This window comes from Aythya ferina (genome assembly GCF_964211825.1).
Source record: "Aythya ferina genome assembly, chromosome: 2".
Lineage (NCBI taxonomy): Eukaryota > Metazoa > Chordata > Aves > Anseriformes > Anatidae > Aythya > Aythya ferina.
Window position 1 is genome coordinate 61476206 of NC_140297.1, and position 26383 is coordinate 61502588.

At 39.4% G+C, this 26383-nt stretch overlaps 1 protein-coding gene across 2 annotated transcripts in view; it reads left to right on the forward strand.

The window, feature by feature from the left end:
- The window catches only part of AVL9 (AVL9 cell migration associated), a 46843-nt gene that overhangs the window by 715 nt on the left and 19745 nt on the right, over positions 1–26383 (forward strand). For both annotated transcript variants that reach the window (XM_084510485.1, XM_084510484.1), the window contains exons 2-9: positions 15945–16065; positions 18349–18434; positions 19750–19821; positions 20589–20678; positions 21027–21093; positions 21721–21761; positions 22837–22875; positions 26017–26086. In XM_084510485.1, coding sequence (XP_084366611.1) covers positions 15945–16065; positions 18349–18434; positions 19750–19821; positions 20589–20678; positions 21027–21093; positions 21721–21761; positions 22837–22875; positions 26017–26086 — 586 coding nt within the window. The remainder of the gene's footprint in view (positions 1–15944; positions 16066–18348; positions 18435–19749; positions 19822–20588; positions 20679–21026; positions 21094–21720; positions 21762–22836; positions 22876–26016; positions 26087–26383) is intronic.

Genomic DNA, 26383 nt, shown 5'->3' on the forward strand with positions numbered 1-26383 from the left:
GTCTAAAAGGTTAAAAAAAAAAAAAGTTCCCTCCCTCCTTTTGCTGGCAGTCCAGGCTTGTGGTACCGTTTTGAGCTGCTAGAGTAAAACAATTCTATATAAACTTCTATGTAAGCCTGATGTGCCCGGGTTACAGATCTGTACTTAATTTAAATAAGTTTTTTTGCCTGTCTCATCACCATTTTTCTTAAATATTTGACTGCTTCATCTGGAAAGTAAGGTAGAAAAAAATTAAGTCAGGTAGAAGAATGCCCTATATTTCATAGCTGTTTTATGCTCTTGATTTTTTTTTATTATTATTATTTGTTTTCTGAAAGAAAAATCTTAGCAGGAAGTTTTTTTTTTGGGGGGGGGGTGTTCATGTATATAGAATTGTATTTCAGACTAAATAACAGGTATTCAAACACTTGTAAAATGTTATATGAAGAAATCTGGTGTTTAAGCTTCTAGAGTCATTACATATTTTATGATGGGACAGTCAGTGTTTTATGACTCTGGAAGCCTGAATAAATCCTGCACTCTGCTTAGGGAAATAGTGGTATGTTAAGAAATTCACATAGCTTTAAAATGATGAATAACTGTTCTGGTCATGTGGCTGCTGGTTTGTTTCTTAAATGTGGTTAAGTTCCAAGGTAACTTTGAACACTTGGACTTTCCGTTTCTTAAGTGACAAATAACCCTTGAAATCGGGTTTGTTACCAGCTAGGTCTCCAAACATAGCTGCTTTGTTATTAGCATAGCAGATAGAGAGGATGGTGGACTTGCCTTGCTGAGAGTTGGCGAGCCTAGCAGCCTTTCTCCTAAGCAGATAGCGTATGAAGTGGCAGCCAGCATTGTTGGAGTGACCGAAAATGAATTTTGTATTTTGAGTTTCTGACTTACATTAGGAAATGTTAATCTGAATCTGTTTAACGTATATAAATATATTATTTCCCCTTGTATTTCCATCCCCTTTCTTTTTTCTCATTAGCTAAGCCTTAAAGATTGTGTTTCAGTGGGGATGGCTCCCCACTAGGATTTTTCTTGTGGCTTTCTTGAATGGTGTTTTTTGAAATGGTTTGATACATTTCAGCTGTTGGAGAACCAAATGAACTGGTTTAGATAGCACTGCTACAGCAGCAACATATTTCAGCATTCCTCAAAGCTCTTTTGAAAGTGGGAGAGGGCAGACCAGTCTTTTTCTTGGAGCATTCTGTCTTTACAAAACTTGCAAAAATTATTGCACGTTGTTCTATCTGCTGGTTGTTGTCTGAGAACTTGGCTTGACCTGAAGTCATTTTGTACAAGGTACCAAAGGGTTAAAGTAGTGTTTGTTAATGCTTTAGTAAATTAAACAAGCTCAGGATAGTAACATGTAAAACAAATGATCATACCACAGAGCCTGAAGCTTAAGTGCAATAAATCTGGTTTTCTGAGAGTCTGCATGGTTTTGTAATGCATCCATTTTTCTCAGGGCACCCAGAGGTTGTTTGCATGTGGATGTTTGCAGGATCACTTTCTAGATATAATTAGATCGTCTTAGTTGCAAGGTTTACAATATTTATCAAGTCACTTTCTTGTCAGAGACTGTTAGGAATTGAACATTAGTTGAGGGTCTGTAGGAGGAAGCACGTTTATGCCCACATCTTGTTGGCCGGTTAAAAAAAACAACAACATAGGTTGGAGAAAAAAGTACATGTGGCTTTTGTTGCTTCTGTTTTTCTTCTGGAGTCTGTATTTCTTTTCTTGTAATATTATGCGGGGTTGATACAACAGCAAACCCATAAATTGATAACACTGAATTTTACCATGATGCCAGTAAAAAGCTTTTAGAAGTAAGTTTTCAGGTGTTGTCAGAAATTGGATGGGAAGATCTTTGAGCCAAAGTCGTTTTTTAAAACTATCTCAAGAAAGCAATTGGGGAATTTGCAGAGGAGGATAGCTGTGGGGAGGGGAAAGGGGAAGCTGGCACAGGGGTAAGAACCACAGCAATGTAGAGAAAATTGTTAGGACCACAAACAGCCAAACTGTGTGAAGGAAATCCAACTGCAGCAGTCTTCAGTCACCTAACCATAAAAAGAAGTGGGTGAGGGAGGTCAGTATGCAGAAGGAAGATTTATTTTTTTGAATCATGTGGATTACCTTCAAACAAATCCTTTGTCTCCGTTTCCAGTAGTAGTAATGATACCAAGCATGAAAGTGAAGATGGGATGAGGAAGCAAAGACTTAAATTCTGTTGGGTTGAGTGAAGGAATCAGATCACTTGTTCCAGAATTTAGGAAGAACTGATCCAAGAAACTGGAGCCCTAAGAGCAAGACTTAAATATCTGCTACCTCTGACTTGGCAGATTTGTTACTGAAATAAAGAAAACATGTCCTAAAAGAACAGGAGGCAGGGAGCTGTGCAGCTATACCCTGATGAGCTTCATCAGTAGTATGCAAGACTCTGGAGAATTTGCAGAGGAAAGAATTTAATTAACAGTATGAAAATAAGTGGAATTAGTCCTGTGTGGATTCACTAAAGATAGATCATGGCTAGCTGACCCGCATCTTTTATAAGAATTAATGATCGAATTACTTTTCTCTGTAAAAAAAATAAATTAAAAATAAATAAATAAATAAATATGGTTTAATCTGCCTGGAATTTGATAACATATCACACAAAATAAATCATTTTTTTAAGGTGGAGATGCTGGAGAACTAGTACAAGAGCTAGAACTTGTGTAAGGATCAGTATGAAGAAGAGGAAGCAGCAACAGATTTGTCAGAAGAGGAACTGCTGATGTGAAAGGTGCTTGCAAGTGGTGTTTCTCAAGACCAACTTTGGGGCATCATGAGTGGCTGTGGCAGCACATACACAGTAAAATCTAACAGTGATGACCAAATTTGAAGAATCGTGCAAGAACTGGATGATGTTGGATGCTGGTGTGGCAGAAATGGGGTGACATGAAAGCATGCAGTAGGAATGAATAATGACCATGTATGCTTGGGAATCAGCATTAGGAGACCTCTGGAAGAGGAAAGAAAACTGCGTATGATCAAGGATAAGCCCCAAAAGTGAGATGATTTGGAAGAAAGGGTATGATGAAAGTAGTTCTGTAATGTATTAATTATTATACGTCAATAAATGCATTCTGATTCATCTTTCAGAAGAATGGATTCTGATTCTGTCACTTCAGGAATGGGTGCAATAGTCCTTGGGTGATCTGTTTCAGAGAAGGGTGATTTGGAGGAGCCTGGCTGGGTAGGCTGATGGAAAGTGTTTTTGAGACTGCAGTCTGATGGACGGTATCAGCCGCCTCTCACCTGCCAGCCTGTTCTCCCCTTTCCACCACTCCCAGCTGCAAAGGAGAGGCAGTTCTGTGGTGAACTGAAACGGGGAACTGCCGTGACAAAAAAAAAAAAAAAAAAGTAAGCTTTGTTTCGGTAGCTCGTTTGTGTTCTGGTTGGTTCACTGATCTGTTTAGAGTTTGCATCTGCAGAAGACAGCTACACTGGCACAAGAGAAGACAACATGGGGAAGTATTCATTGAACCACCGCGTTACATGCTGCGATATTCCAAGAGCATGTCAGAAAGCGGAAAAAAATCTGAAAAAAAAGCGTTGGCACAAGAGCAAATGGATGAGAGCTGTCTGAGGACACAATATAGATTGGATATGAGAGCAAAAAAAAGAGCAAAGTTAGAAAGCAACTTTCAAATGAGAGTAATTCAGACTGTGTTTCTATCTGTGTTCTCTCAACAGTTTTACCAATAAATGCCTGTAGAGTTAGGTGTTCTGGCAGGTTTCTTGATCACAGTTGTTTTCATCAGCTGACTCCCCCTCTGACAGTGTCTTTGGGAATGAGGGCGATAAAAATACAAATGTGGTGTAAAGCTGGTGTGCATCTAGGTGTATAGCTTAAAAATGAGTATTTTAACTCTGGCATTTTAGATTCTCTGCATGCGATTGCCTATAATAATGAAAGTAATTATGATTCTGATGCATTCTTAGACAAGTCCTGTTCTGGTTAGACTTTGATTGTCTGAAGTGTATAAATGTACCTGTTGTTCAATTTAAAGCTAAGTATAAGAAATGATTAAGCTATACAGCAAATCATTTTATGTGCACTTTGGAAATATATAGGGACATCCTTTTTCTTGCACGGACTTGAAAAAAATCCAGATGCATTTGTTTACAAAAAGCGAAATTCAAGGGATCAGTCCTTAATTAAATAAAATAGCAGAAATCTTGACATGTGCAGAGATCTTGGGTAGTATTCATTCAATCACGATCTTCATTCATCTGAAATGAAATGACTAAAACACTTAATAAATAGTCAAAAAAAAAGTTGCTTTTTTGATACCTGTTTGGTATCAAAGAGGAGAAGTGGCCTAAATAGAAATGAATAGCAAGCATAGCCCTTCATCATATGTAGTTGCTTATTATGTCCATTAATGAAAAACATACTATTTTAATTTGGTAGCCATGTCTATAAGCTTCTCTTGTACAGGATACAAGTTAGTTGAATCCTGTGGAGGAAAATTTTGCTTGCTTTAAACAAACTCTGGGTATCGATTCACTGTGATCCCACAAAAAAGTGCTAACCACAATTATTTCTTTTCTTCTTAGCCTTTCATGCCTTACAAGGCTCTAACTGAATAGTAGCTAGTTCTTGATTAGATCAGTTTAGTTTCTCTACTATTTTATCTTAAAAAATCAGGGAAAAATGAAATTCTTTAAAGATACAGTAAAAAGAAATGGAATGCTAAAAACATTCATGTAAGTAAATAATTAAATCCAGAGCCAGAAATTGTGAAATCAGTAACTAGGCCAAAAAAAAAAAAAAGCTTACAGGCATAACATGTCTGATTTTAGCTTAAATTCCTAATTTGTCTGCTCAGGTCATCAGCTTTGCTTCTCTCTGCTCCTCACTGCCCAACACATATCCTTCCTTTGTGGGAATAATACACTTTCTAGTTATAAAAACACAGAGTTCAGGTTAAAGAAAAAGTTTCTTCTATGCCATAGTAAACTAGCATGTCTCAAGAGGATTTACAGAAAAAGCCACACAGACAGAAGTGCTTCCACAGTATTTTGTTGGCTTTATACCGTCCCAGCTGTAATAGCTGCAGCCCACAGTAATGTAATGCTTCTTAGACCTTCCAATAGAGGGTTTGCTGCTAATGTAGACTTGGGAGAAGTACTTTCAGGGTATTGCATTCCTTACTTAACTGGGAATGCTCTGCATAGTTCTGTGATGGAAAAAATTGCTTTAAATGACCTGTGAAATTTGAAAGTAAACAGAGGTAAATGGGGGGAAACGAGTTGTGTGAGAGAAATTCTTAAAATCGGTCATTTGGGCATAAACTGGTTATAGAAGAGCCAGCCACAGACACAGTGTGAGCTGTTTCAGATTATCTGTAGCTGGTTGGTTCATTAGATACTGCTGCAGGTTTCTGGTCCACATCACTCTTAATTCGGGTAGGGCTGTAAGATGTGGATTTCAGGGCTGTTTGTGCTGCTTTTCTGGAGCTGCTGGTACTGAATTTCATGGTAGTTTTCAGGAGCTGAAGTGGTAAGTGGCTATTGATTTCAGAGCAAATAAAGGAAAAGGGTCTTCTTTCAGAACCATGTAATGCTTCCTCTCATTACAGGTGAAAGATAAAGAACTTGATTTGCCTTTACACTTGGCTTTTAATTTTTGAAAGCAACAAATAGTGTGAAATTCGTATTTGTCATATGATAGAGGTCTTTTGCAAAAATCTAATCTGAACAGAGACTGACTGCTAGATGCATATTGTGTTGAAAAATGGATGCAGAAGTAGATGATCGCTTTGTGTAAGACTGAATCATGAGGTATAATTCCCCCCTGAACATCCTGCGTGCTAGCATCCTCAGGCAATTTGAGCTCTCAGTATCTGAGTTTTATTTACATATTGCAAGGCAGAGAGATAAGACTGACAGTGTGGGAAGGCTTAAAATATGCTGACTACTCCAAAAAAAAGTACTTCTTGAAATAAAATTAAAGTGAGAACTGATTCCCTTCAAAAGTAGAGGGGAGAAATGATTTCAGCAAAGCTGGAGAAACTTGCAAGAAAGTTGCACAGGAGTTACTGTTAGTCCATTGACTTGTTCTTAAGGATTACATGGCCCCTTTGCTACTGCACTACCTATTGTGCAACTTGCATGTCTGAGTATGTTTCTGTGTGGACTGTGCTTGAAGATCAGTCCTCCTGCCTTGACTGATTGTGTATTCTGTTCCTAGCATACAAGTAAATCTTAAGAGAAGTGATGAAACAACTGATGACACGGTTTTTAGAAAAGGTCCTGAGTATGTTTTGATATTTTAGAGAAAGAATGCACTTTGAGAGGTCTTACCTTCTTGAATTATATATGTTCTCATCCTGTAATTTGAGAGTTTCAAGTACTTTAGCTACTGAAGATAATTACACAGAATCACACAGAATTTCTAGGTTGGAAGAGACCTCAAGATCATCGAGTCCGACCTCTGACCTAACGCTAGCAGTCCCCACTAAACCATATCCCTAAGCTCTACATCTAAACGTCTTTTAGACTTCCAGGGATGGTGACTCCACCACTTCCCTGGGCAGCCTGTTCCAATGCCTCACAACCCTTTCAGTAAAGAAGTTCTTCCTAACATCTAACCTAAAACTCCCCTGGCACAACTTAAGCCCATTCCCCCTCGTCCTGTCACCAGGCACGTGGGAGAACAGACCAACCCCCACCTCACTACAGCCTCCTTTGAGGTACCTGTAGAGAGCAATAAGGTCTCCCCCGAGCCTCCTCTTCTCCGGGCTGAACAAGCCCAGCTCCCTCAGCCGCTCCTCATAGGACTTGTTCTCCAGGCCCCTCACCAGCTTTACAGCCCTTCTCTGCACCCGCTCAAGCACCTCCATGTCCTTCTTGTAGCGAGGGGCCCAAAACTGAACACAGTACTCGAGGTGCGGCCTCACCAGAGCTGAGTACAGGGGGACGATCACCTCCCTAGCCCTGCTGGCCACACTGTTTCTTATGCAAGCCAGGATGCCGTTGGCCTTTTTGGCCACCTGAGCACACTGCTGGCTCACAGCCGACTATCAACCATCACTCCCAGGTCCTTCTCTGTCTGGCAGCTCTCCAACCACTCATCTCCCAGCCTGTAGCTCTGCTTGGGGTTATTGCGCCCCAGGTGCAGGACCCGGCACTTGGCCTTGTTGAACTTCATGCAGTTGACCTCAGCCCATCGGTGCAGCCTATCCAGATCATCCTGCAGAGCCTTCCTACCCTCAAGCAGATCGACACACGCACCTAACTTGGTGTCATCTGCAAACTTACTGAGGGTGCACTCAATGCCCTCGTCCAGATCATCAGTGAAGATATTAAAGAGAACCGGCCCCAGCACCGAGCCCTGGGGGACGCCACTAGTGACTGGCCTCCAACTGGACTTGGCTCCATTCACCACGACTCTTTGGGCCCGGCTATCCAGCCAGTTTCTAACCCAACGAAGCGTGCGCCAGTCCAAGCCAAGAGCAGCCAGTTTCTTGAGGAGAATGCTGTGGGAGACGGTGTCAAAAGCCTTGCTGAAGTCAAGGTAGACCACATCCACAGCCTTTCCCTCGTCCACCCAGCGCGTCACTTTGTCATAGAAGGAGATCAGGTTCATCAAGTAGGACCTGCCTTTCATAAACCCATGCTGACTGGGCCTGATCGCCTGCTTGCCCTGCAAGCCCTGCAAGCAGGCAACCAAGCGATTCTTGTTGAGATCTGCAGAAATTGGCACTTACAACAGCCTGATCAACCAGTGCACATGGCCTATTTTTATTTGTACCTGGAGAGCAGCTGAGAGCTAAGGAGATTATCTTCAATCAGAGTTTTACAAGTTACACTTGAGTTTGTTTGCAGAATTAGGAGTTGTCTAAGGCATGAGCAAGTTAAGCCTACTGTTTCTATGAACTGCTTGGAGCACTGCCTGTATTTTCAGGTTTTTGCATCCTCTGTTGTAGCACGTTTCCAAAGGGGAAAGGAAGCACTGAAGTCAGCCTTCCAAATAGGTTCCACATACAGCATTTCTGGGCACATCTTTCTGTTCCTCAGTGAAGGGAATGCTTCTAACCTGTCTCGGTTTGTCTGCTGCCTTTCTTCCAAAACTCTGCTTCATTGGAGAATTGCTTCTTTTTTCTTTTTTGATCTTTCCAACCCAGCAGTTACTGTGCTGTGCCTGATAGATTTGCTTGATGCTGTCTTAACAGCGTAAGTGCAGTGTATGCCCTGTCTTTAAAGTCCTCGTGTCTTTTGTTTCGGGGTGGGGGGCAGTGCAGTAGGCAGATACTATGCAATAGGTAATCTTCTCTAGTGATTAAATAAGAGCCTTTTAAAGGAACAACAGAAAAAATACCTGGAAAAGGATCTAGGCTGGAATCTACTCAAAGGGTTTTGTTCCCAACTCTATTGACGATAACCTGTAAACACAAACACAACTCCTTTGTTTCTGCTCCTGGCTTGTAATAATAATATTTAAACACTTAAGGGAGTGTCACAAGCATGCCATCTCTTACTGGTGTTAATTGCGATAGAATCAGGTATGAAATTTAGCCTATAACCTTTTGAACATTAAATGGAAGTATATAGGTGAGTTTATTTTCAACACATGGAAATTCTAACAGAAGATTTTAGCTTTTATTAGAAAGGCTACTCAAATTTGCATGGGATGTTAATCATTTTAAGTACACAATGCATTGCTGAGTACACTCTAATTGGTATCTGACGCTTCACTTCTGTAAACAGTGCCACAGATTCTAATCTCTTATATAGTATTAATGGTGGGTTCCACTCTTTGCATGCCTATATAATCCACATATTTAGTATTTTGTGGTGTTCGAGAAAAATTCCTGGGTATGGTGGGGTTTATTTTTTGTTTGTTTGTTTCTTTGCTTAATTTTTTCAAGCTTTAAAGAGATCTGTGCTTCGATATTCTTGCAATTGTTTCTTTGAAGTCCCACCCAGCAGATAAAGCGTTTCGTCCAAGGGCTCTGTACTGAGTATTTTCTCCATAGTTGCCCTGATGTGAGTTGAGGAGGTTCCTAAATACTTCTTGGCATTTATATAACACCTGCCATCGTCGTCATCATCAGCTTTCATCTTCTGATCTGTCAGTTCTCTGTAGATGTCACGACATCCCGCCAGTTATGTAAGTGGCACTCTGCCAGGAATCTTGGCTTCTCTGTGGAATAAGTGAGCGAATGCTAAATTGGCAAACGGTGTGTTTCCCTACCTCTGTGGCACCTTGTGTCTGTTTCACAATGCTTTTAAATAATAAGAGCTTGGCCTCTCGGCACTTTTACAAGGTTGATAATGTGATTTTTATACAGACATGATAGTTCCCTGTCCTAATACTGCCGTATTTTGTGGTTTGGGTATAATTTTGGTAATCCATCTCACAGTGTGTATGTGGAGCCAAAGTGTTATGCCTAGGCAGGCATGTTGCTTGTAAAAGCTCTCTCAAAGTTGTGCGTACAAAAACTGAAAGCAAGTTATTTGCCTGCTATAATATGCTGGGGAATGGGGTACGGGGCTGCCTGGTTTTAGGATTCCCTAGAGCAGAGCATGTTCTGTGCTTCGTGGTGTTGCAGTGTTCCTGTACCTCCTCAGCCTTGTGCTTGCTGAGGAGCTGAATTTGTCCACACGCAGGTTTAAGTTGAGTGCCGAAACTCATAAGTAACAAGCAAGTTAACCAAGAGCTGTTCAGCGCCCATCAGACGTCCTGTGGTAAAGACCCCAAATGCTTGTTGGCTCATACGACAGGCTGATCGCTCACCTGGATAGCGTGGTTTCAGCAGCGTGTGCCATATGAATTAGATGCAGTGTCTGCTTCTACACGGCAGAGTACGTGTGCTTTGAAGCATGCCGACAGGACTGGTGCCCCCGTTTTCCCACTGGGAACCAGGGCATGCAGCAGAGCTGAGGAAGGGATGCACATCGGGGTCTTGTGTGGTGGGAGGGAGGAATTGCCACCAGCCTGTGGAGCTGGGGACATCCTCCCAGAGTCGATGGGTGCAGCAGGTTGTGTGGATGGAAAACTGGCTGCTGCTGACCCTGCTGTAAAGCAGCTGCTCCACTGGGCAGAGGTAGCTGAGGAATACTGAAACCAAATGGTAACACACAGCTGTAAGGGAGCTGCCTTCTGGGGTACCTTGTGCTCGTCACCAACAATATGAAGTTTAACAGGAGCAAGTGCTGGGTTGGAGGGGCAGGCGCTGAGCTCTGCTCTCTGGGGACAGCAACAGGACCCGAGGGAATGGCATGGAGCTGGGACAAGGGAGGGTCGGGCTGGGGGTTAGGGAAAGGGTCTGCACCCAGAGGGTGGTTGGGCACTGGGACAATCTCCCCAGGGCTGTGGGCACAGCACTGAGCTGCCAGAGTTCAAACCCTGTGTGTGAGAGTGTTGTCCAAATGCTTCTTTATTTTGGGGTGGTCCTGTGTGGAGCCAGTTGAATTGAACTCAATGATCCTTATAGGTCCCTTCCAACTCGGGAGATACTGTGATTCCATGATCAGCTTAAGAGGTCATCCTGTATGAATTGTAGCTTATTTTCTGTAAGACCACAAAGACTTTTCTTGAGGACACAGAGCTCCCTAGAAAGTCCCCAAGGCTGAAATGGCTGCAGTAATACTATGCACCTCTCTTGGTAGGAGCATGAGTACTCAGGTTTACATTTTATTTTTTTCTGTTTATTCTATGTTTCAAGAACCTTATAGTAAAAATTGTACTAACCTAGTTAGTTTTTGAAGCAACCATTGATAGTTTTCTTGTGCACATGTAGCGCTGCAAGTGGTGTACTTGGAGCTTGTGTTGCTCTATAGCTTTGTGATGGGGGAACATGAAGAAGTTTTAGGAACTGGAAGGATAGAAAATACAGTGCCCTATCTCTTTCTGATACATTGATTGCCCTTCGCTTTTTTCATGTGTGTGTGTAAAATACTCTTTTAATATGTGTGTATACATAAATACATGAAAATGTTGTTAGAGGTCATTATATCTCTATTTTAATATTACAGCATAGGTGGTATTGTTTTACAGGTTGTCTAATTGACCTGTAGATCCTGATCTGTTGGTTCTGTCATACATATGAGGAAAATATGTCATTTAAATCTGGCTAAATTGTGATTTAAGTTGTTCTCAATGCTGCAAGACAAACTATGTGCTTAGAGTTTCATTTGGCTGAATGGTGCCGTTGTTATGGTGCCTCAGATAAAATCATTGGTGTACTGGTTTTCTCTGTTTCTGTCTGTGCTAGGGCTAAGATATCAGAAAAACTTCCTTCAAAAATACCAGCTTTCAAATACTGGCTTATTTGAAACGAGGGATCAATTCTCATGTGTCATTTTAATTTGTTGTTTTGTTGTGTGTGGTTGGTTTTGTTTGTTTTTGTCACTCCTGGTTAGCAGTATCCTCAATATTCAACTTCCTTTTACTTTTCTTGCTCTTTTTCTGCTTAAGTGAGATCTGAAGAGCTGCAGTCCTAGACATGAATTGAAATTATTTATGACTGTAATTAGTCTTTTTGCCAGTCTCCTTCTCTTCGTATGAAACAATTGTTCTACCTGTTGACACAGTACAAGCAATGGAGAGATCATCAAAGCAATTTTTTTCCTAGAATGGAGTAGGTTCACTCACTGTAAATTTAAGTTCTGCAACTCAGCAAAAGCATTTTTTCGTTTAGTTTTCGTTGCATTTTTTCATTTCGCACTACCGTTTAAAATATTTCAGATTTTTGTGGAGATACAAACTTAAATCTTCTCCCTCTTGAAGTAATGGAAAAACTTGGCAGAACCACAGAATGGCCGAGGTTGGAAGGGACCTCTGAAGATTATCTGGTCCAATGCCCCTGCTGAGCAGGATCACCTACAGAACATTGTGCAGGATGGCATCCAGGCGGGTTTTGAGTATTTCCATAGAACGAGACTCCACAACCTCTCTGGGCAACCTGTGCCAGTGCTCTGTCACCCTCACAGTAAAGACGTGCTCCCTCGTATTGAGCCAGAACCACCTGTTCTTCAGTTTGTGCCTTTTGCCTCTCGTCCTGTCGCTGGGCACTACTGAAAAGAGTCCGGCTCCATCCCTCTTCACACTCTTCCCTCAGATACTTGTACACATTGATGAGGTCTCCCCTCAGCCTTCTCTTTTCCAGGCTGAACAGGCCCAGCTCTCTCAGCCTGTCCTTGTACAACAGCTGCTCCAGTCCCAGGATACCCTTGGCCTTCTTGGCCACAAGAGCACGTTGCTGACTCATACAACGTGAAAACTTATTAGGGATCAGGATTTTCTCATTTGTAGCCCCAAGAGAGATCTTTCAAAATGTCTCCTTTGAAGAGGGGAACACATATTGTGGCAGTGAGTAGGAAGGGTTACCTTGTAAATAGAGCGGCCCAAACATGGAACAGCAGTCTGACTGGAGAGCATGGGAAGTCTGCAGTTTGTGGTGACTTACCAGCGCTTTGAGTTATTGCTGGTTAATGTTCACTGAAGATATAACTCATGCTGTTATTGCTAACACTTAACACTCTTTGCAGGGAGGGAAAACAACCTGACTTGAATATAAAGTTCACTGAAAACCAGCGGAGGCTACCTTGCTAATGTCTGAGTGTAACAGGTGGACGTGTGGTTATGTTTTGGAAATTCCTCTTTTATCACACTCAAATTTTAGCCTCTCTTCTGACTGTGTACTCATAATCTAGTACAAGACGATATCAGTGCATTTGTTCAAAGAAAAACTCATCTTAGTTTCTAAACATAAGAACAGAAATACAATTTGCCTTCCCTGCGCTTATCTATTATTTCCATGAATAATGCGAGATAGTGAATATGTAGTGAATTTAAAGAGGGGGAACCAAAACAGATTGCCTAGTCTTTTTTTTTTCTTCTGTGTTCCCCAAACAAGAAAAGATCATCTATTTGCATCCAAACTGTTAGATACAATACAAACTACATAGAAAAGGTTAATTAAGGTAGCAGAATTATAGAAAGATACAAATGTCACTTCCAGAAACTTGATTGTCCTTCAGGTTAGGTTTTTCTTGTATTTTATTTTAGCTTGGTAATCCACAGAAGCTGAAATACTTTGCTTAGTGCAGTTATTTATTTCTCCACTCAATCATGACACAGTATAATGTATTGATTTTTGTTCTGAAATCCATCGTTGGCAGTCTGCATACAGAAGATGACAATTGGAGCAGGCGGAAAGCATTGCCGTCAAAACCCCCTGGCAGGCATAATCAATATTTCCAGCTGTAATGAAGACCCCTGACACTTGGAAGAGTGAAGAAATGAGTAGAGATTTGGGTTCATGTTTTATATTGCTTCTTCTGAAGTCTCTGAGGAGTTCAAATTTTTATACAAATTTAACTTTGAGGAGACTTTTTCAATTCACTTGAGGAGATAAAAACCTGTAAAATCTTCTCAGGCCAACAACTCAAAAAACTCGCGTATGTATTTGTGCCTATTGAATACGGAGCTTTATTACAAAGGCTTTTTCTCTTATTTGCAGGCAAATCTTGTAATGCATCTATGTATTGATGCCAACCAGGGAAATTGAGTGCTTGTTTATGCATATACCTGTAGGTAGATTTAGCTAGAGCTTTGCTGTTTTAATTAAATGAAAAATGAGCTCATCTGTCTTCATTCCGTGAAGGGAAGAAAGAACTGTGAGAAAGGTCCCTTCTGTGGTCCTGTCCCACCCCCACCATGGTTGTTCTTGGGTTTAAAGTGGAAGAAGTGATGAAAAATAACTGTTCTGGGTTTTGTGTAGTCGCTGTAGCTACAAATTCTGTATCAAGCAGTTTACACGCACAGGCTGAGAAAGCATTTTAGTGAGGTTTCAGTTCAAAAATTCAGAAGTGGTAGAACTGATTTGTGTGATTTTAATGCAAAATAAAATAAAAAATCCTAACCTGAGCTGATGCCGTTCTGTAAATTGAGCCATAGAAATCAAGCAGGATGTCTGGGTGATAAGGAAGAGTTAGGGTGATTTTCATCTGCATTAATTCGGTCATCTGCAAGTTAGACCTCGAAGTCTGAGCCATCTCTCTTTGGAGCTGATGGAAAGAAACAGATCAGATGAATCACCCTCAGCAGGTGTCTGTTTTCTTTGTGTGGACCGCTTAGGAAAGCTGGCTTGGAGTTCTTGCTGTTTGATATGTAGTTAGATGACATGAATCCCACCTGCAGTGACTACTAGCGAAAAAGTTTGACTTAACAGCTTTGAAATGAACCCACTGGGAACTCTGAAGCTGGTAGAAAGAAGTTCTCCAGGGTACCGTCTTTGTTGTCGGATTGTCATTTTTCTTCTTACAGCCATCTGCCTCTGCTTCTTGCACCCTCTCAGCCTCTGTGGCAAGAAGCAGTGCTTCTGCAAGCTGCTAAACTACACAGATGGGATCCCTCCTTACGAAGGGGGTACTCCCTGTGTGGGTCCTTTTGGGGAGGGGGAGGAGCAGTACATCATAGAAACAAGATCTATCATAACATCTCTATATAAAATAGACAATTTAAAGGTGCTTAAGCGATGTTAAATATACTTTGTCTGAGTCTTGTGATCCCCTCTCACCTATACCCACGTTAATATAGAAATCACTCCATTAAAACGCAGAAGAAGCAGACTGATGTAAACCAAGGTTATCGCTGGTCTCATTAATGCCTGTTCAGTTTGGAGCTGTCAGAGCCTGCAGAAATCCCCGCTGCTGGGAGTACCTGATAGCACCTGAGGTGATGACAGCATGCTGCGAGCTAGATCAAACGGGAGAAAGTAGTTTTTCAGCTAATTTCATGCTGTCAAAAGGACACGGGAGCCAGTTGGCAACGATTGTAGAAAGAGTGACACCGTGTGGTAAGGTGAAAAATTTCACTTTTCTTGGTTTGTTTCCCATTTCTTCAGTACCCGCATCCTATACGCTATTCATAAATCATAATAAATAAATAATTAATAATAATAATATCATCATCCAATGTTAAGATTTTGTGTGTTTGTCTTGGCATGCTTTTTATTTCCTATTAGTTAAAAATTTCTACTTATGCATTCTAGAGCCAACTAGTTTTTAGCCAAATGTCTTCCAAGAGGAGTTGTATCCTGCTGCAGTTTCTTCTGATAAATTTGTGCCTCAACTTGTGTTCAGTGATTTAAGAAATGTATGTCTGGAAAAAGAGACTTGTTGAAAGTGTCTGGAAACCCAGAAGTTTACCTAGAGGGAAAGAAAATGAAAGGATGATAGTGAAGATGCTGGTTTTCAGGATCTGTGGCAGATAAATATTATGGTGCAAGTAACAGAGAATTTCTGAGAAAACAAGGTAAAAGGTAGACAACTGAAAGGTGAAATTGAGAGGCAGGATTTCTTGGAAAGAAAAAAGATGTGCTTGTAGTAAATGCATAGAACTTGCTGCATGATTACAGTCAAGGGTGTAAAAATATTTAAAAGCAGTCTTTTGCTGTCGGTATAGCTTTTGAGGTTAATTCAGTATCCACTAGTGTAAAACACAGGCTTGCATGTGCTAGAGCATTGCCTAGCCATGAGCACTTGGGGCGGCGAGAAGCCAGATCTGATCTGAGAACGTGTGCACCCCAGCAATGACCTCTGCTGGTACCGCAGGTGCAGCCTTGCGCTGCTGGCTGTGTGCAGAGGGGAGAAGGTAGGCAGCTGCTGGGGTGACATCTTCTGCTTGAACATCTGCTCTGTATTTCTCCTGAGGAAAAGGCACTGGGCTGGATAGAGAGCTGTGGGAGCCAAATCTGCCCCAGGCCTGTCAGTTAGACTGCACATGAGTCAGTCCAAGGGTGCTTGGAAGGAAGAGGAGGAATGCTAGTAGGAAGAAAAGCTGTTTCATGCCACTGGTAAAGAGAAAAAATGCCAGGCTGAACTACAGAGGCTTGCTTGTTTGGTAACAGTAATCTGTTCTCTCTTTGCTTCCTATTTTGTTCGGTTTGTTTGTTTAGGTTGAATTCTCCTACCCTCCTCTAATGCCTGGAGAAGGGCATGACAGCCACGGCTTACCAGAGGAGTGGAAATACTTGCCATTTCTTGCCTTGCCAGATGGCGCTCACAACTACCAGGAAGGTAAGAAATTTGAGAGGAAGTTGCATGTGCAAAAGCCTCCTACCTGCTTCTACTGCAGGCAAATAAAAATGCAAATATCTGGACAGTTCATCAACTATTCTTTTTGCTATTAGATTTCTTGCACTACTTGTTTACGGTGCAAAATGATTGATAAATATGATCGATTTTTCTCTTTAAATTCTGAAGAAACATAAAATTTTATCTTCTACGTCAATAAATCAGACGTCAAAAATTCAGTTTAAAGGTTACGTGTCAGTTGTGTGTAGTCCTAACACAAAACAAGGCTACCAGCTTTCCGTAAAGAAGCCACCTGAGTCAGGAATTAGCCCTCGAGTAAAATCTAATCCAGTTTTGAGCTAAGGGAAGATTGAAATTCTAAAATTCAGCTTTCTAATGTATCTGCTCATTATTTATTTTTTTTTATTTCTGCTAACATTCAGTGATTCTTAGAAGGACTTACAAGCCGTCCATTGTCTGTAGCAAGGCATATTTTGAAAACTAGCAAATATAAAAGGCAGAACCTTCAGTGGATTTGTCAGCAGAATAGAAAGATAAAACATCTCTTTCACCATGTAGTTACCAGCAAGGTCACTGCAGGTGTTTTTTTTTTCCTTTTTTTTTTTTTTCAGTTTTATTGCATTATTTGTTTATTATTGTATTTATTTGTTTATTTGACAGCAGTTAGTTCATCGCTTTGACACTTATTTGCTTGTTGTTTCCATATTCTTTCTCCACAACAGCAAACAAGGAAGTCACTTAAAACAGCAAAATAACAGACCCTTTAATGTTACTTTTAATATTGTTTTGTTTTTTTTTTTAACTTGATGTAGTTAGCTTTCTAATCCTACAGCTTCCAGAGGCCTTTGGAAAAGGAGGCCTCATATCAAAAGAATCTCCTTCCCAGCAGCAACAGGAGTATCTCTGACTCTGCTCTGAGTCATGATTTTTGTTCTTCTTCTGCATTGCTAAGTATGTAATGAGCAGTAGGCTATGTTCAAAACCAGGAAAATTGTATGTAGCCTCACTTACCTGTTCCCTCTTTGCACAGCACTGTCCAAGTTAATGCTCAACTTGGGCCAGTTTCATTGTTGCACTAAAACTTTATCAATGTGTGGGTTTTGGTAAGGGGAAGAAAAACAGAGGTGACAACAAAATCGTTGTAAAGCCTGGTGTTTTGTAGGCAAGGATACACATGAACTTGAAATTGGCAAATATGATTCAGGTAAAATTGCAGTAAACATAATTGTTACTAACTCTCTTTCCTTCTGAGTTTTCAATTAACTCCCACTGGCAGTTATATTTTTGCAATGAGCATGGCGTGCTGCAAGAAATGTATTAAAGTTTTAGTAAGACTCCATGTGAGCTCCATAATGCAATTATACTTATTCAAGGGAGTATTTTTTCATATATAACCCTTCTTTCCAATGCACGTGTGATCGTTTATTCTGCATTTACTACAGACTGGGTAAAATGTTTTTTTTTCCTTCAAAAAAGATTTAATTCTACATTTTGAAAGGCAAACAATCATAATGTGTATTTTTAATTATGACGTAGCGACATTTTTTGTCACTAGAAGCAAGTGTGTATGTATATATATCTCAAGCTGTAACGCTCACTTGTGCCATATTTTACAGGGATTTTTTTTTTTTGTTTATGTCACACTTGCCCAGGGGAAACAAATTTATGTGAGGCTAGAGTTCACAAATCATTTTTGCTACTATGGTGGTGCTGTACATGAATATCTACCTTGGCAGGGTTAGGGGTGTCAGCAGCTCTAACCTTTCAGCTGTATGTGTCTTCCTTAATTGCAATGAAGATAGAAAGAAAAAAAAATCAGCTTCCTGATGTCATCACATGCCTGCTGTGCCACCCAGTCCCACCAGTTCTGTGGGTCCTGTCTTACAGTGCCCTGCCTTTGCTCTTACATACCTAATTGGAAAAGCAGCATACCTGTTGGTTTCAGTGGTGCATCTGTGCTGTTAATATCTGCTTCTGAACATCTGTCAGTGGGCTGATAAAGAAGCTTAGGCTAAAGGTGAGGCTGTTGTCAGAATATCCATATTAGCACAGCTGGAGCTTCTTACACGAAGAATTGTGCTATTTAGAAACTCTAATTTGGGTGTAGGCATAGCTTTATAGATAACTTTTTTCCTTTTTTTTGAAATCTCAGAAAATGCATGTACCAGTATATTCAGCAGTAACCCTTTTATAAATAAGTGATGCTGAGAACAAAGATAATGAGCACTTCACAGTGACTTACGAAACTTTTTTTTTTTTCCATAGATACTGTGTTTTTCCATTTACCACCAAGATGTGGGGATCGAACTACAGTATATGGTGTCTCTTGCTATAGGCAGATTGAAGCAAAGGTAACTTTCCAATCTGAATAATTTCACTGCAGATATGCAGATCTGTAACTGCTTACTGATACTGAACTTTTAGCAGGAAGCTGGAAAAACTGGTAAGAGAGCTACATATCTGATCACACTTTGAAGAAAGATGTGTTTGAACTACTGAAGTGTACCCACATTTTCAAAAGCAGCAGCAGTAATATTACCTATGTAATTACAATTGTGTTACTACAGATTTCTTTAAAACAACAAAAGCACTCCTTTTCCAGTGAAATGCCAAGAACCTGGAATGTCATGTGGCTTTGAGCTCTGAATGAGTCTTGCATTCAGAAGATGCAAATTTTGTACTCTGTCTCAAGTGCACCTTGATTACATTCGAAGTTTCTCTTTATGCTATAGGAGACATTTTCCATGTGCAGATTTTAGTTCTGTTTCTTTTGACCATAATCCACGTTGATTTGAGTTCACTCGCTGTCTTTACAGCCAGTCCTCACTGTATTCTGTGATTGAAGTCTTGCTCTATTTAACTATACAATTATTTTAAACTTGGCTTTTTTGTGTTCTTGATTCCAGTTTATACTGTTTGCTAACTGATTTAGATAAATTAGATGTTTAAATTGAACCCCTTGGAACAAGTAGAATATAAAACAATGTGTGTTTCATATAACAGCTCCAGCGCTCTTTCCATCTGGCTTTCTGATGTGTGGGCTGCAGTCCGCACACTTGCTGTTTTGTGCGGTTGAGTGAATCACTTGGCTGTATTTCTGCCCTCACCCTTTATAGTTGTGCTGTTGAGTACTAGGACCATTTGGTCTGGCTGAGAATGGAGTTTGTTCTACCTCTTTTATTTTATGGATGGCTCAAAGAAAAGTATTGAGTGTAGAGCAAACTGCTTCCAGGCCTGACTGACAGACTTTTCAGCCTGATCCATTTTCACTGATAATATTAGAGAAGAGTTAAGTGGTGTACTATGGCTGCTTCTGTTCTGTTACATTACCCTGAGTTAAAAATGCCATTGCCTTTTCCAGGGCTACTGCTGGGCTATTCTAGGGCTGTTTATTTAGTGTCTTTTAAGCAGTCCTCTGCCTATCATCACAGCTGTGTTGGCATCTGTGCTGTGCACAGTGGGATGAGATCACAACTCTGACAAGTCAGTGCTTTGACCGTTTGTAAAAGGTAAAGACACTGTTACGTCATTCGGATATTCCACTGCTGAAGGCAGTCAGTTTTAGGATTTTGTTTAAAAAAGGGGCTATATGTCAACTAGACCAGTGAAAGAGTTCTTCTTGAAGTTGCGTGGGGGTAATAATACTCTAATACTTCTATTTCTTAGGCATTAAAAGTACGGCAAGCAGACATCACACGAGAAACAGTGCAGAAAAGTGTCTGTGTTCTCAGTCAGCTGGTAAGAATGTTTGATTAACTCTCAAAACACTTCTAAATACCATAGTAAAATCGTTTGGTTCCCATATTCTTGTTTGGAACTTCCAGCTCTAAACATATGATTTTTTAAATCATTGCAGAGGATAACAAAATGGTGAAGTAAAATTTCATCAGAAGGCTTTGGCATTTGAATAAGCTGCCTTGAATTGGTACCACCTTGTAAGAGAAATTATAAAAGTGGCTGCCTGTTGTCAGGGACTGGGATATCTGTTTGCACTTCTGCTGATTAAGTGCTACTAATTCTTCCTTTAATATGTATATTTATATATATGATTTCAGGGTTAGATCATTGTTATAACTGAAGGGGGTGGCTGTTGACAACTGTGAAAGATAGTCACAGATATACTTTTGTTTTGAGGGCCCACCTTGTACTTCTACTTAGCAAAAGCTACCACTCTCCAGGCAGAGCATAAAAGTTCTTTCTGCAATTAGAGGTGAAGAAAAAGCTACTATTACAGCTGCATAAGCAATATATAAAGCAGGAAAGTACTTTTCCAGAAATACGCTCAGTGATGGTATAGTATGTGCAAATGGAAATAAAATAGTTATTTAAAACGAGCACAGGAGAAAGATGTTGCAACTAAGGAGTTGGATCCTTCCATGCTCCCCCCCCGATAAACTGTGTGTAGTAGTTGACTGTATTGTAGGATGCGAATTGGAGAAAACTTAAGTTCTAAACAAGTGGACTACATTTTTTTTTCACTTACTTTTGTTTGTTTTTCTTTCAAGCCGTTGTATGGGTTACTTCAGGCAAAGCTGCAGCTCATTACCCACGCGTATTTTGAGGAGAAAGACTTCTCGCAAATTTCAATTCTAAAGGTAACTTTTAAATACTGCCCATGTTGAGCAAGGCCTAAAGTACATGGCTAAAAACTTCAGCGTTTTGATCTAGTGGTTTGCTCGGATATTGTTTTCATAGGTTATTCGGCTATTCAGCTCCTGTAATAAATTACAGGAACAACATGACCCTCAACTTTCTGATTTGTATTGAAATACAAGAACAAGCATGACAGTCAGCCTGTGTCTCCATTGACTCCATTAATAATATTTGACGTTCTTTCTGGAGTAAGACTTGAATAAGATTTTTTTTATTCTGGATTTTGTGCCAGAATGACTAATAACTTCCATTTTGTTTGTTTGTTTGGCTTCTTTTTTTAATTTTTCCAGGAACTTTATGATCATATGAATAGTTCCTTGGGAGGGACTTCACTAGAAGGGTCACAAGTTTATCTTGGTAAGTGGTTTTCCTGTACAAGTAGCAGAGATAATGTTACCCTAATCAACATATTCCCTTCCTGAGCTAATTTGCTTATGTGCATTAACAGATTAAGCATAAAGGTCAGTGTGCCTGCACAGTATTCTGTTATGCTTTTCTTTATTAATGGATTTAAATAAATGTCAAATAAAGGCAGTTTTGCTTTCATAATGGACGTTAGTTGTGAGTTGTGTCTTGACCTGACAGTCTGACAAGTAACTGCTCATCTGCTTTTGAGACACGGTACTTAATTTTTTTAGATAATGTTTTGGAGTACTTGACGTTTTGTCTGCTTGTTATTTGGGAAAGCTTCTATTTGATTCTGACTCTTACCTGTGTTTTCTGAATATACAACGTAGGATTTACTTCAGTGTTTCTATAACACTGCATTGCAGCCAACAGTAGCAGCTCATTGTGACTGTTCATTTTGTTACTGATCCTGCACAAAGGAGAGAATGTGGTATGAGTTCTGCTATTAAATAACCACATTCATGTAGAATGCATAATGAGTGTATCCTCTCCCCCCACAAAATGGTGACAAAAAGTAAAGTTAATATCTTTATTAGCCATGGAACTGGAATAATTGCTGTCTCTTTGGTATCCCAGGTCTGTCTCCTCGGGATCTTGTTCTTCATTTTAGACACAAGGTAGGCTTTCTCTGCTAGATTTATAAAATTTAAAAATAGAGCACTTATTTTGAGAGTAAAATGCTTTGTGAGGGAATGAAAAATAAACGTGTCTAGACATACCTGAGCTAGAAGTAAGAAGTTTGTTCCCTAAGTATTTCTGCTTACAGCCTCCTGATTTTTCTTCCCCTTCCACCTACAGACATTCAGTAAAAGTAAGTTCCAGACTGAGAAGTTTTGTCCGTCTTCTATATTTCCGGGAGAGTTTTAGGTTTCTGTTACACTTCTTTAGTTATGTCCCAAAGTGGTATCTCAATTATGGTCTTGTTTCTATTTCCTGTTCCTTGTCGAGTGAATGTGATGGAAGAATACTGTTAAAGTCACTGCAGGCACTTGGAGCGTTTTTCCTGTTACCGTGTAATTTTTGCATCTCCTGGCACCACACATCCTGAAAGTAATTGAACCCCTCTTTTTTGTTAATAACTGTTGAAATGGAGTTTGTAGCTAAGTTAAAAATAGCATTTAAAATCTTTAACTGAGAAGCATCAAGGAAACAAACATGAGATTCTGGATTTAGTGGTTAATTTGTGCATTCTTAGTAGACTCTTGTTTCTCTTTAGATGTCTTCAAGTCATGCCCCAAAATGCCTTTTTTTTTTCCTTGGGTATAAAAAGCCTAGACAGCCACCTCTGATCTAGATGTCTTGTCTGTAGATGTCTAAAATTAGATAAAGTGAATGCTATTCTTGGTATTTGGCTCAATTAATTGCTGTGATTCTGTGAAGTAACTCTTCTGTGTTTATGTGATTTACTGCTCTTTAAAATTCTGGAATGATACAGTATGTTCTTTCTTTATAAACCTTATATGATTCAAATTACAATTCCTGTTTGTGCTTCTCAGATGCCATTTTAAAGAGTGCTCAGGTGGAGAAAAACAGTGTTCTGATACTCATTGACTGGTCAGATATATCTGATCATTTGATAGTTAGGAAGTGAATAACATGAAATTTTGAACAGGATTAAGCTTGCACAGTAATTTTGGTAAATGGTACAGCTTCATTTACCATGTTTTTCCTTTGTGTTTTTTTTTTTTCCAGGTCTTGATCCTTTTTAAATTGATTCTTCTAGAGAAAAAGGTATAATTTTTATCTGAAGCAGATAGTTGAATTGGAAATGTAGTTGAATATCTTTTAAAAATAAATATCTTTTTGAAAACATGTGGAATGTACCGGTGAAAAATAAAGTTAAATTAAACTAAAGTATCTGGAGTTGTACCAGCAATTTTGCATACAAGAGTAAATTAGGAAAATATGTTCGAAGCAACTGTTGTGTGTTTATGTATAAATTTGCCTCTGCTATTGTTATATCCATACTCTTAATATCTGTGAAGTAAAATATTAAATGTGAGCAGAGTAACTTAACGTATTATAAAGATAAGAAGGGAAACACAGAGTGTAAATAGGTATTTATGTGAAGGAGCAGATGGAAGTGTTGAGACCTAAAAAAGAGCACACAGCTTTACAGATTTCGCTAAGTAGAATTTTTGATTCAGGCCTTTAAATAGGCATACCAAAAAAAACTAGTGCAAGGAGTGTCTTTCAAACCTGAATTGCACGGACAGTGAGGAGTCATTTTTGTCACGTCATGCTGAGTAAAGTCAGAGCATGTATTGCTATAAACTGTTGAATTCTGCGCTCAGTGTTTTCTTTGGGGTCTCTTGCTGCCTCAGAAACGATGCCACTTTAGCAAGTTAAGTGTAATCTACAAAATGTACAAGCAGATCTGAAATAGTACACACATTTGTTTTCTTGTCTTGGGGTATTAACAGAAGACGAACTTTCAGTGATAAGAACATGTATCAATTCCCAGACATTTATGAAGATTTTTTTTTGTCTTGTTCTTTAAATTTTACTTTCAGTTCTCCAAATTTCACTTTTTTTTCAGTGAAACCACTGAAGAAACTCAGCTTCTCTATTGATCTGTTTAAAAGCTTAAGCTGTTATTTTGTGACAGTTCAGAACTTGGGCATACATAAGCAAAATACTTCACTGAGCTACAATTTTCTGATTTGAAAATCAGTTCTACTGAGCTATTTTCTGAAGCTTAAGCAACAAGTCATAAATGCACGGAAAGAGCAGAGGAGGGAGGCTTTCCCAAGCATGTTCATGTGACTCAAACATGAAATTGTTTTGAAAATAAGTGGATACTTACTGAATAAACCTGTGAGGTTTTTGTGGGGGTTGTTGTTTTTTTCTTTCGTCCCTAAGCTCCAACAGCAAGACAACACTTCCAAGTTCAAAAGGAAGAGTTTGGGTTTTCTGTTGCTGCCTGTTTTCTGGCAGATATTAAGGTTCAAGAATAACTGTGGAAATCTGTACGTTCAAAGACCTTAAATATAATATGCAAGAAGCCACAAGTAATCAAGTAATGCCAATTTTCCTTGAGCTGAAAAATGCCTCACTGCCACAGACTGATTTTCTTTAATCCCTAGCAATTTAGTTGATGCTTTTACACAGACTAAAGGGATTTTTTTTTTTCACCTCTCAGCTGTTATGAGGCTGGAAGACTACTTCCAGATGGTGATTGTTTGATTTTTCTGCTGCCAGGACCACACAGTTTGCCGATGTAAATGTTGTAGGCCATATAACGTAGGAGAAGTAAGAAAGCGTGCACCCATGCAGATGGAAAGATGGCAGGGGGACTGCTTGGTGGAACAAATACACGAAAGTGCTTGGCTTAAGTAAGCAGTCCAACCCGAACTAAAAGCTAAATTTTGAATAGGTTTCTTGAAAACAAAGTACTTCTTTATAGACTTAGCAAAACCTACTTTTAAGCTTACAGAAATAACGAGGAATACATGGTATGTGAGAATCTAAAAGTACAAGAGGTATTGTGGAGGTCCTGTTCCCTGCTATCGCATCCCGTATTTTTTGGACTGACCAGCATCTTAAAAGAATTTAGACTTCATTCCTACTGGTGTCAGCAGAAATTCTTTCCGCAGCTGATCTGCTTGTTCTTCGCATCATGCTTTTTTCTGTGGTTGTTGGAATTTGAGTTCACCTCTCTTGAACACGGAGGGTGGAGAGAAATGGTTGTACAGGGTAATACACGTAATCTGTTTCCAGCTGAGGGACCATTGACATTTGGTATGTGTTTAGGACTGCACAGGTCTTTTAATTTGTTCCATCAATCAGTAGCTTGTAGATGTGCACGTGCATCTTAAGTTACTCATCAGTCACTTCTGAAGTGACTTCTGAGCTTACAGCAGTCTTTTATTAATGCTAAGTCCACAAACTTGCACTTTTAATTTCATTATGTACCTACAAAACTGGCCTGCAAATTCCTTCCAATGCTTATATGTTTGCTTTACTTGTTCTCCTTTTTCACTGAAAGTGTAAAAATGTCATTATTAAGCAAGACCCATTTGTTTATTCTTCCCTTTTTTTTTTTTTTTTTTTTTTTGTTCCTCCCTTGGAGGAACTTCAGTAGTACCATTCAGTCAGCCTTGTGTTTCTTCTTTCACTGCTAGCCTTTTACATCCCCCATTTGAATTCTTCACTAATTTACTCTTCCCAGTCTCTGTAATTTAATTAAGGAGATTGGTACTACCTTCAGTAAAGCACTTAAGGCATAACATGGAAAAACAATCATGTTTTCTGTTTCCATAAACTCATTTTTTTATCATAGGAAAATATCTCTAATAATGTATGCTGCGTTTATCCTGCTTTCTGCTTATCTGCGTATCTTTAATATATTTTCTTAGAAGGGATTTTTTTTCCAGTGTAGATTTTTGTCAGAATTCTGGAATGGAGATTATTTGGTCTCTTTGATTTATAACAGAGACACTTTAATGTACTACAAATTAACAACAACTGATGCAGAGTGCTGGGAATAACTTCTTCTCAGTTGTTTAGTCGGATTTTTCCTTTCTTGTAAAATTGATCCAATCCACATGCTGGATCCAAAAAAGCATTCAATCAAAAAAAATCTTGACTGAATGACTAGTGATACATATTATGCACACAGGCACATATATATAACATGTATTTTGTAGTATAAAAAAACACTATACATATTTAAATATTAAATATGAACAGTTGTAAGAGCTTTTGTGGGTGAGCAGACTCCCTTTTTAAAATAAATAAATTCTTTGACCAGTTTGCAGCTGTTCTTTGTCATACTTAAGTGTAATTTTTTATTTTAATTTTTATTTTCCTCCCTACTTCCCTTCTCCTCTCTTGCTCTCTTCTCCTGTTTTTTCCTTCTTGCCTTCCCAGGTGCTGTTTTATATTTCTCCAGTAAATAGATTGGTGGGAGCTCTGATGACGGTCTTGTCGCTATTTCCTGGTAAGGAGAGAAATTTGGACTTCTCAGTTACCACCAGAAACCATATTAAAAAGTTGCCTGTAGTGTTTCTTGTGGGAACAACTTATGCAGCAATAGTTACATTGATAAATTGACTGAAAAATGTCTTAACTTGTATGCATGTGCATGTATTGTGGGCATGTATCCTAACATTATATGCACTCTGTGGATTACCTATTGGAGCTACTGGATCTTCTGTACTGCCTGTGAGTAACATAAATGGGACTCTGAATTAGTTATACATTCCTGCAAGTTCCTTAAAAATCAAAAATTCCTTCT